The sequence below is a fragment of the Charadrius vociferus genome, unplaced genomic scaffold (genome assembly GCF_000708025.1).
Source record: "Charadrius vociferus isolate BGI_N301 unplaced genomic scaffold, ASM70802v2 scaffold156, whole genome shotgun sequence".
NCBI classification, from domain to species: domain Eukaryota; kingdom Metazoa; phylum Chordata; class Aves; order Charadriiformes; family Charadriidae; genus Charadrius; species Charadrius vociferus.
Window position 1 is genome coordinate 289430 of NW_009649042.1, and position 11843 is coordinate 301272.

The following is an 11843-nucleotide window of genomic DNA, read 5'->3' on the forward strand; positions in this document are numbered from 1 at the left end:
ATGTCCAATAAGGCCCCTTGTCACTATAGCCCCCTTTATATATAGAAAGGCTGCAATAAGATCTTCCCAGTCCTTCTCTTCTCCAGGCTGCACAACCCCAGTTCTCACTCGGAGGTGTTCCATCCCTCTTATCATCTTCATGGCCTTCCTCTGGACTTGCTTCAACAGGTCCACATCTTTCTTGTGCTGGGGGCCCCAGAGCTGGATGCAGTACTCCAGGTGGGGTCTCACGAGAGTGGAGTAGAGGGGCAGAATCGCCTCCCTTGACCTGCTGGCCACACTTCTTTTGATGCAGCCCAGGATACAATTGGCTTTCTGGGCTGTGAGTGCACACTGCTGGCTCATATCCAACCATACCCACTGGTACCCCCAAGTCCTCCACAGGGCTGCTCTCAATCCCTTCATCCCACAGTCTGTATTGATACTGGATATTGCCCCAAACCAGGTGCAGGACTCTGGGTTTCCACCCTTGCAGAATCTCTTGGGTTATAATAACATAAGCAATCCGCATTTTACCTAAGTAAATAAAAATCTTTAATTTGATCTGTGCTGAGAAATCCACACAATTATTGATTTGTTTGTTTTTAATCATCTGAAATTTCACTTTAATCTCCTGTTTCTTTAGGAAACATTTGTCGCTCTCCAATAGCTGAAGCAGTTTTTAGAAAACTTGTAACTGATGAAAAAGTTGAAAATAAGGTAAGATACTAATTTCTGTTCCTGCCTAAGAAATAACTGTTTCGTAGCCAGTTAGTAGAAATACAAGCAGTGAGAAAGGAAACATAAAAATATAAATTTGTTTTTCTGTAGTGGAGGATAGACAGTGCAGCAACATCCACCTATGAAATAGGAAGCCCTCCTGACTATCGAGGACAGACTTGCATGAAGAAGCATGGCATTACCATGAATCATATTGCCAGGCAGGTACTGTACTTTAATTTTCTTTAAATATATGTATGTATTTGTTTTGTTGTTACAGTGGATGACAGACAGTGCTGCTGTTTCAGACTGGAACGTGGGGCGCTCCCCAGATGCAAGGGCTTTAAGCTGTCTAAGAAATCATGGCATTGAGACAGCACATAAAGCACGGCAGGTAGAAGAGAGTATATTTTCTTTCTTATTCATACCCATGCTTTCTTTAGCCCTAACCATTACAATCACTGAAGTAATTTGACCAATGCATGGTTAAGCGTCAAATAATAAATACTATGTGCAGTTTTTTAAAGGACTCCAAAGTGGCCTAACTCTTCTAGTTGAGGTTAGTAAGTTTCTTGTTATTAAGCTTCTTTGGAAGTATAACTAGGAAGCATCGGAGCAGTTTCTGCATTGTAGAAAAATCCTGCCTTCAAAGTTTTAGTATTTTGGGCATTTTTCTGAAACATTTTTTTAATACTTTTTAAAAATGGACTTACTCTAGGAATCTGTGATGCTTCTTTCAGCAAGGAATTGTAATACCTGTTTGCACATCATAAAAAGCTTGTGCTGTTGTATGAAGATCTTTTAAAGAAATTTTGAGTGCTAAATCAGAACAAAGGCACTCGGACCCAAGATTAGTAGCATGGTTTGTAGTAACTTCACAGAAAAATGTAGCCTTGAAGCTTTCCTGATTCAAAGACAGGTTTGTCACTTAGTGATATCCTCTTAAGTTTTACCAAAACTCATCTCATTTTTTGTTAACAAAGAACATTTATTTCCATGCTGTATTCCATAGAGTTTGGAAATAAATGTGTCTGCATCTATTTAAATCATTCAGACACTCAAATAAATGCACATAACTTACTGCAGTTAACTATTCTCTGGATAGAAGATATTCCTTTAGGGCTTGACCTTTACTTATCCTGAGTTTATGCCACTAGTTCTTGTACTGACAAAAAGATCAAGTAGTCTTGTTATTATCTTCCATTTATATTCCCTTCAGAATTTTACTAGACCTTACTGAGGTCATACTTACTTTCTTCTCTTTCAAAGACTACATGTTTAGTTTTTAACTTTTTAAAATAAATTCCCTTAATTAGTCGATTGACCTCTCCTGATGCTAATCTCCGTTACATAATTAAACAAACAGGATTGAGCACAACATCGTTTCAGATTTTCAATGTTTTACTATTAGAATAATTACCAGAAAAAGCATGGTATGATCTTTTCCTGTTACAAGCTCTGGGTTTACTATTTATCAGTGCTTACAAACAGCATTATTTGTCATTATACAAGCCAAATAGTACTGAAACTAATCAGTCAGTGTTTCAGTCACAGTAGTGTAACATGTCTGTATTCTTAAAAGATAAGCCTTGGAAACTTGAGAACTGTTCTTGGGTATTACTAGAGTGGTTTGTTAGCAGTTAAGCTAAAGCAAAGCATCCAAAACAAGTTGATCCTCTGCCTTGAAATAAATCTACGTATCCTCCTTTGGCAGAAAGAGAATGAAAACACTTTAATGAAGACATTTGCTTATACATTCTGGCAAATGAAGAGATTTTTAAAACGGAAGAGCCTAAAATGTTACATATACAGGGAGAGAAAATAAAGAAGAATGAGACAATAAAATGGAAGTCTAACAGGATGAAAATTTGTCTTAAAACATCCCAGTACAAGCAGTTTCTTATATAAAGAAAATTTTCAAATCCCTGATTACAGGTAACTGTTTGTTTTGCACTGATATTAACTATGTAACTTCAGTATTTTAATTTTTTTTTTTTTCAAACTTCTGTCAAATGGTCTCTGCTGATTCTCTAAACTGTGGACCTGATATGGTCTCCTGGTACTTCTGGAAAGAGAGGGACTCAACAGTGTAGAATAAGACTTTTCAGAGTGGTCAGGTTAGTACAAGTGGAAGTGTATTTATTTCACTACTAGAGACAAACTCAAGGATAGAATTTTGTGTGTGACTTGTTTCAGAACAGATTAAGAAAGATTTAATACAGAAGCTGCAGAAATAGAGGAGGGATTTGTCTTCTGTTGCCTTTGAAATACTGTCATAAGATGACTGCTTCGTGCAATTATCCTCTTTGCTCCTGTTACCCACCCAGTGAAAGGCACTTTCTTTCATGTAATTTTGTGCATAATTATGATAATCGTGGATTGTGTCTTTTTTTATTCAAAACTGACATAAAGGCTACAAGAATGATTTATGTAAGAGAGAATGTTAAATTGGTTACATCTACCATCGTATACAGTGATCATTTAAGTGAATTTTAAGTGAAAATTAAAGTATAAAAATAAATGTATATATTTATATATAAAAATAAAGAGTTTGTTAACATTTTAGTTAATGGTAGGTTGCTGTGTGTTTATGTACCCATTGAAATTCTTTAAGCTCTTAGTCTTCATGCACAAAACAGATAGCTATTAATCAGTTTCACTTTTATTCATGCTGAGGCCAGAATTTCTGTATGACTCATACCGTACATTTGCCTTAAATATGAAATTGAGATTAGAGGAAGGTTGTATTTAAAACTGTTTCACAGCTGGATAAATTTGAGGGCTACTGCCTCTCTGTTTTTCTGACAGAGAAAAGATTTCCGTTCTGTAAACAAAGGGAAATGTTTAACAAATAAATAGGAGTGATGATGTGTTTTTCCATTGATGGTCTTTAATAATGGTTATATGCATTTTAATGTGAAGTTACTGTTGTCTGTTTAGTTCCATCCGAAGTCGACTACTGCTTGAGTCGACTACTTTTATGTCCGCAATTTCTTCCTCCAAAATACTAGTTTTCATAGTTTTGAGGAATATCTTCAGTTCACTGGAGTTTGCTCAATTAGGCTTTTTCTATCTGATGTTACTGTAGGGCTTAAGAGCACAAGCCAACCAGTAGTCTTGTTTTTAGGGCTGCATTTGCAACTGTCTTAGTGCTGGTCCATAGGGTAATAACTGTCAAGTTGTCAGGTATACAGAGAGTGTGGGAAGTGTGACAGGTGTGTTTTACTTTTCACGGTTCTTTTTGTTTTATTCTTGCATATGTCTGTACTACAAAGAGATCTATGCCCATGTATTTTCATAGTGTTTAGCTGTGTAGAGCAATCTGAAGAAGCTTGAGAGGTATTGCTAAGAGTTGCCAGGAAAGCAGAGCTATTTCCACTGCAAAAATATTTTCGTAGGTCAAAGGCACTGCATGAATTCAACAAATATTTTTACAGTGAAAATAAACAAGTCTGCATTAGTTTTCACCATTAACCCTTTCTTTTCAAACGCTCCCCCCATGCCCATTCAATTCTCATTGTGTGGAATGTTTCATTTATGCCTTTAGTCTGGTGATAATTTCTGTAGGTCTTTTCTTACTCCCTGTTATGGGAACTTAATATGTATTTGCTGTTTGCACAAAAAATAAGTGTGTTTTTTGACATCTAAAACTTTTTTTTTTTCAAAATACGTAATTAATTTTTACAAATTAAACCTCTGACTTATAGGATAATGTGTTTTGCCTTTTGTCTGTTCACTTGCTTACTCACTTCTCTAGCCCATACTTCCCAGACATGCCTGCCAGAAAAACCTGTACTGAACGAACTTTCCAAGTTCCTTGGTTAGGATACTACACATAAGACTGTGTGTGAAATGCAGTTTTAGTGTGAACTCATTATAGATTTTATTCCATTTATTCATCCTCATTATGGACTCTTGGTTCAGCTATCTTGTACTAGCATACTCTGCATTGTGGGCATGGTCTGGGAAGATTCTACCCTGAGATAAGGCTTAAATGCAAATTAAAACAATTATACTGGTAAAAATCTGCAGCCATCCATATTCCAATACATATAACATTAGTACTGAAGTTAGTGGTTTACCTGCACTGTTTGCCTACCCAACTCGGATCTCTGAATTTAGTTAATATTCATGTTTAGGAGCCAGTAAGCCACAGGAAGGAAAAAGAATAGATGGTATGATGGTAGGAAGATGTACAATAGATCCCAGATGTTTTCCACATCATACCATATATTTTGTGAACTTATATGGCCTAAAATACTGTGAATGCATTCGTTTTTAAGAGGTTATAACATCATATTTCAGCTTGGAATTTCACTTGGTATCTTCCTCTGTGTAGTGACAAACTTCTAGATTGAAAGTATTGCAACTGATCCCAGGTTACCTGCATTTTTGTTTTCCTATCAAGAAAGTAATTTGTCAACACTTTCATTGCATTGTTTCCATGACTGGAAACCTGCTTTAGTTTTACTAGTTGGAAATCCAGCATTAGAAATGTCAATGTCGCTTGTCGTGATGTTCTAAGCTGATGCATGCAGTGGTTAAAAAGAAAAAAAAAAAAAAAGTATTGGTAAAATAGCTAACTTTTGTGGAAAACTTGCAGAAATGGATAAATAATCATGGCAGAGTATATTTAAAACGCCCTAAGTTATTGTAAAAGTTGATGAAGGTACACTGTTTTATTCTTTCCACTTCTGTCTCTTTTTAATAAATCAGAACTACAAAATTTGAAAATACTTTTTTCCTCATTTTATAAATCAAACACAGTTTGTAGGCTAAAGCACATGTTTTCAATTCTAGGTTACTAAAGAGGATTTCCAGACCTTTGATTATATACTTTGTATGGATGAAAGCAATCTAAGGTAATGTATGGAGAAATGGAACAAATTCACATGGATTACTTGTAGTGATGTCTCGTAAGTCACTTTGAAGACAGATGTCATATTTTACTGCTTAGCTTCTTTTGGTGGTTTTGGGCTGGGTTTTTTTGGGGTTTTATTGGGTTTTTTTTTGTATGTGTGTGTGAATGGTATTAGAATAGATGGATTCTCCACTTCTGATAAGTTTAATGAGCTAGAACTCAATGGATTATTTGTGTGATACATGCCACTCAAGGATTAAGGTCATGGCAATTTAGTATACTTTGGGCAATAAATGTGCAGCTGATGTCTATAGAGTTAGGAATGAGGACATACTGTCTTGATCAAAGTGATTTGTTTTTCTAATTGCATGGGACACTGGAAAATTGGAAGGGATTAAATATGGTGTGGGTTGTTTTGTTTTTTTTTTTTTCTTTTTTTAATGGAAATAGAGCGAGCCCTGAAATAATTACAGTTGTTAGCTGGGGGAAATCTTGTTTGTTACTGTTAGCTATGTTCTAATTAAGTGTGTCTTTGGACAATTTATGCATTAGAAAGATTTGGTGAAGTAGCTGCCTGGTGTGAAGATTTGGATATTGTTAGCAAAATTTCTCCTTAATTATATACATATTGATGATTGGGGTTAAGGGGCTGAGCTTTAATAAACTACAAGTGTTGACGTGCTTATAAGGACTTACTTGTAAAGTTAGTTTAAAGAAAAACAAACAAAACAAACAAAAACACACACAAAAAACCCAAACCACAACAACAAAACCCCAAACCACCACAACCAACAACAAAGCAAAACCCAAATAAAACCCTGTTAGTAGCACATAAGGCTTTTAGAAGCAGCACCCCTTAACTGAAATAAGTATCGTTTTGTTGAATTTTCTAGAAAGTGTTGAATGACCTTTCTTACACAGCCTGCATGAATGAAGGGTATATAACACTTGGCTTGATTGCATGCAGCGTGTCAGGTAAAGACGTGACTAGGCTTACTTCTGTTTTCACTTGAACTCTTAAATGGATATTTACTTCTGTATTAACAATTCATATGATCTGAGCTGTAGAGCAGACGAATCATCACAAGTACTGCTATACTTAAGTTTCACCTTTGGCATCCAGATCAACCATTTTCCCTGGGAATACCTATTCATAGCACTCGGAGGGCAAGCCGATTCCGAGTGTTAAAGGGTGCCTGTCACATCAGAAAAGGAAGATTTTGGACATCCCTTTTCCTTAGTACCAGAGCTGCCTGGCGCCTCCTGTTCATTAAGTGATATGCCAAAAGCCTTGAAGGAAATGGTTAGACTTTTTTAATAATAAAAGGCTAGAGAATTTATTGCAAATCTGTAAATTTAAGCAGTAACTTATTAGGTTGAAAGAGGAGTCTTGATTTTTCTTCAAGGAAAAACTGTTGCGGTCTCACTGCTATTTCTAAAATTAATTTCTTAATCAGAATTAATTAATAATTAGAATTCAATTTCTTAAAACTGATTATGCTTATGACTGTAAGTATTTACATTTTTTTTTCCCTTCTTTTTTAATTCTGCCTAAGTAAAATGATTATTTGGTATGGAGATATGTAGTATTAAAGTAACTTAATATGTTCTGGCTGTTCAGCATTGTGAAAATCGTAGTACTGAGCTGCTTTTAATCTGAAGATGATGAGAGGTACACTTTAACTGCATTTGGGATAATGGATGGCCATTTGTAAGTAGATGGGGAAAAGACCCCATCTCAAAACCAGTATCTTTTATCAACAGGAGGCAACATAGAAGGAAGAGGATCTGACAACTGGTGAAATGCTATAGTGTGTCAAAGGGAGGACAGGACTTGCTCACCAATTTACTGTTTTCTGTTAACTGAATGTAGTAGGGCTTTACATGAGTTAGAGACGGTATTGAGAGAACTTGCAGCATACCAATTTAAAGCACTGGTTTTGAACAGATGGGAAAAACTTACTCGTGCTTCTGGAAAAAAATCTAGATAATTTTCATTATTTTTGTTCCATACAAGATAAACATGGATGTTGAAAGTACTAATGATTAATTTGAGGAAGAAGTTGATGAACTTATGCTACAGTGTTCTGTTAAGCCTTAGTTCGAGTGCCTGACCACTTGTGTATGCTCTGAATTAAGTTTATGTATATGTCCTCTATACTCAATTAAAAAACCAAAACCCACACAACAAGAAACAAATGAAGGCAAGCAGCCGTGTAGGCTCCACAGAACTGACTCAGTCCAGACACGCATTATTTTCCTGTTCTCTAGAAACGGTCATAAGCACCTCATGCCAATGCTGAAAAAAGTTCTGAAGAAAAATTAATGGGAAAATTTTACTTTCTCTTTTACAGAGATCTGAAAAGGAAAAGCAACCAAGTTAAAGACTGCAAGGCCAAAATTGAGCTACTTGGAACTTATGATCCACAGAAACAACTTATCATTGAAGATCCATACTATGTATGTGTAAGAAATTCTTTGGGTGGCTTGATTAAAAATTGTATTTATAGTATATAATCTTTCCAGATCCCACAGTTGACATATGACATATAATCTGGTGTTATACAAAGCCAAGTGTTAACATATTTTTTTTTAAAGTGACTTAACAAAACAATATAAATTATTGGAATAGGATATTATTTAAATTTAAATAATGCAGTGCAGCTGTCTTTTTCAATATTGGTTGAAACCTGGCTGGTCAGCCTCCTTGCAAAGAGGATGTAATCAGGAAAGACAGAGACAAACACATGGGCAGAGACGCTCAAAGAAGTTGAATAATACCAGCCAAGAGCAACCACTTAGATTAAGATTCTTCAGTTTAGGAAAGAGAAGTGGATGAAGATACAGTGGCATTCTATAAAATCTTGGTATCATGGGAAAAGGTGAATAAGGAATTCCTGTTCATTACCCAAGAAGCAGATAATATTAAATAGCATTAGTGGGAAACAGGTTCAAACCAAAAAGATGTATATTTTTTTTTCCACACAGTGCTTCATTAAACTGTGAAACTCAACATGACAGGTTACTGTGAAAGTAAAGGGAAAAAAAAGCTTGTTAGGGCTCAAAAAGTGAATGGAAGAAGTATGTGAAGGAAAGTTCATCCAGGACTATTGAGCGCAAAGTCACAGTGTTCGGCTGTGGAAATTCCTGAGCTGCAGGTAGTTCGAATTAGGGAGGAACACGCAAAAACTATCACTGTTCTTACTCTTCCCTAATGTCAGTTATTTGCCATTACTGACAGCAGGAAACCACTTTCCAAATTTTTTTTGTTGGAGCCATTATTGCTATTCTTATGTTGTTTTTCCTCTGTTCTTTTCTAGGGAAATGAAAAGGACTTTGAAACTGTTTACGAGCAGTGTGTTAGATGTTGTAAAGCATTTTTGGAGAAGTCTCATTAATGCTTCATCGTTCTGTTTCTGAAAGAAAATAATTAGCTTCTCCTGAAATATGTAAAGTTTACTTGATTGATGTATTCAAATTGTAAAATTATGCCTCAGTAGGTTCAAAACGTTCTCAGTTTAAGTTTGTATTTTAGCTTTTCTGTCATCTAATTAAAAAATATAGAAAAGTTTTAATTGGAATAGATGATCAACCATTTTGTCACACATCAATGTAATAATAAAGTATATCGTTCGGAATAAATTTATCTGTAAACTCTTCCAGTGCTTTCTCACAAGCACTGCAAAAGTAACATCTTGCTTCTGTAAGTGCTATATTAACTACACTGAGGTCTTCTCATTGTGCCCTTAGTGACTTAACTTCTATCAACTTTCAGTGGGAGTCTGCAAGATAATAGTTCATGTGTGATAACTTAGGCGTGTCATCCCTGTATCCTTAGCCAGCCTTTGGGCTGAAGCTGTTCCGTATTGAGCCTGCTAGACTAGAAGAACTGCCTGCTGCCAGACAGGCATTGCTCTTACCACTCTTTCAAAGCTTAAGTGAGGAAAACCTCTGTGTGTGTCATCAGGATCCTATGAAAATGGGGTTTTATATCAGTTTAAATGCTCAGTTATTCAAAGAATAAATAATTTTTGTTCTAGGACATTTTTATATTAGTTAAGATGAAGTCAGTCCAGAAATAGTGATTGATGTTAATAGGACTTCTCTGGCTAGTCTTCCTCTGTCTTGTGGTCAATTCCTAGCACACTGATATAAGTACACGTAACATAGCATTTACTTTAGGACAAAACAAGTCATCTTAAAAGCCTGAATGTGAAACGGACATTTTGTATCTCATAGTAGTAAAATACTTAAATCCATGCAATATAATCAATGAGAAATTTGCTATAATCCCAGTTTCTATGTGGGTGTCAGACAATATTGTCAGATTTACTCAGGAGAATGGATAGCCTGTCAAAAGTGTTTTTTGAGAGTACAGTTCAACCTGAAGTCAGTCCACCTGTAACACAATACAAAGTTAACAGAAGGCCAGTCAGTAGAAAGTTCTGCTCTTGGACAAAAATTGAATGCTTTGTAAAAAATCCATGCATGTTTGAGTATCACCTCTCCTTTCTGCCTTAGAAACATAAAGGTACTGAGATCAGTAATGTAACTGATACCTTGATAATTTTCCTGTTTTGAGTAATACCAACGTTGGTATGAACTAACATTACCACATTATCTGTAAAACTGTATCTGTAAAACTTGCTTTCTTATTTAGCTTTGGTTTTGCTTCTGCCTTTCAAACTAGTAGAGTAATCTCTGTATTTGTCACCCACTCTCCCTTCTGGGAGAGGGATGCATTTCGATAGATGATCCTGTTAGTCCTGGGGAGGGAGGAATCCTAGTGTCACTCTGTGTGTGCTGCGGGCTGTACAATGGGGATTAAGTTTCCTGGGACTCTTGCTGTCCAACAGCTGTGTTTGTTTTAGTGAGGTTTCTGGTTTGTGCTAAAATTTTCAATCAGACGTAAAACTTAAGAACCTGCTCAGAAGAAGGCAAGTGGTAGATGGAACTTAAATACAGAAATCAGGATCTTTGTGCATTATTGCATTACCAATAGTTTTGACTTTTAAAGAACAAGCTAGGAATTTGCAAGTTAATAGCTATTTCACTTTAGGCACAAAGAGTAATATATATAATATTTCAGGTCAGATAGAGCACTGACTCTGGAAAAAAATATTTTCCATTTCTTTTATGAATGCTTTGACAAAATAAATGAGGGAAAATGATGGGCAGTTAGGGACAAACCATCTTAAAAGTGGTTTTATGCACTAACCTCAGAAGTGGCAGTATTTAGGTGTAATCTAATGTTATTCTCTGCCAGCATGACCATTTAAAATACTGCAGTGAAAGTAAAATAACTCAGAAGATTGAGAATGTGATGGTTTGTGCTTTGCCATTCATGGCTGAGTAGGAATTGAACCTAGTTTCCTACATGTTAAACTTAAGTAAGATTTAAAGGTCTTAAATCTTTATCTTTGAACTACTGGGATAACAGAAAGGAGGTAAAAACGTATGGTTGTTTACCTTCACTAGGCTTAGGAATCTTCCTCTAAAGTGATACTAAGTCAAAATGTTTGTGTTAAATTCAGTTTAGATTTTAAGTTTCAGCCCTGAGATATATTTTCAGCAAGTAATCTATTGTCTAAATAATGAACCATCTCCGCTAGGAGGAAAAAGCGGATTGATTGATATTTATCTTCAGTGGGTTTCTTTTGGAGGAAGGGAAGGAAAAGCACTATGGTATTTTAAAAGAATTTGTAGAGCACAAGAATACAGAGCATGAATTGCCTTCAGAAAGGACAGTTTCATGGTACCATTATTTGGGTTCCAAGAGAAAAAGTGAACATAGGATTAATACACAAGTCATGTACCATACAGATGATTAAGCCCTTACAGGTTTAAAATACCACTTATGAAGAATGTAACGTTGAATGGAAAAAACACAGAAGTGACTTCTTCCCCCTCTCCCCCGCCACAGCTTGCTTTAGTTTAGGTAGTAAGCTTATACCTAAGACTAAATAAATAAAAAAAATAAAAATCCGCTATGGTATAGTTGTATCTTCTGTCACAACATGCTGAGTTCTGATAAATCTAGAGAAAACTTCTATGGGATTAAATTATTTATATTCATTTATTAAGTCATTAAATAAATCACTGTTTTCCTTTTAGAAGGACATTTTCTAGAAAGTTTTTATCTAACCAGATTTCAGGTGTCCTGCTACAAAAAGAAAGATTTATACTGATTTAAAGTCCCATGTTAAGTAATATGCTGTGATCCGATTTCGGGCAGTGGCACCACAGAGAAGCACAGAGTTCCACTCACGTTTGCTGCAGATGG

General features: G+C 35.6%; 1 protein-coding gene across 1 annotated transcript; it reads left to right on the forward strand.

Annotated features, from left to right (window-relative positions):
• The first annotated feature begins 617 nt into the window (after window positions 1-617).
• ACP1 (acid phosphatase 1, soluble) lies at window positions 618-9241 on the forward strand. The gene is made up of 5 exons (XM_009887919.1): window positions 618-699; window positions 811-924; window positions 5500-5561; window positions 7915-8020; window positions 8881-9241. The coding sequence occupies exons 2-5, from the start codon at window positions 883-885 to the stop codon at window positions 8956-8958; spliced, it is 288 nt and encodes a 95-aa protein (XP_009886221.1). The 5' UTR covers window positions 618-699; window positions 811-882; the 3' UTR covers window positions 8959-9241.
• The last annotated feature ends 2602 nt before the right edge of the window (window positions 9242-11843 follow it).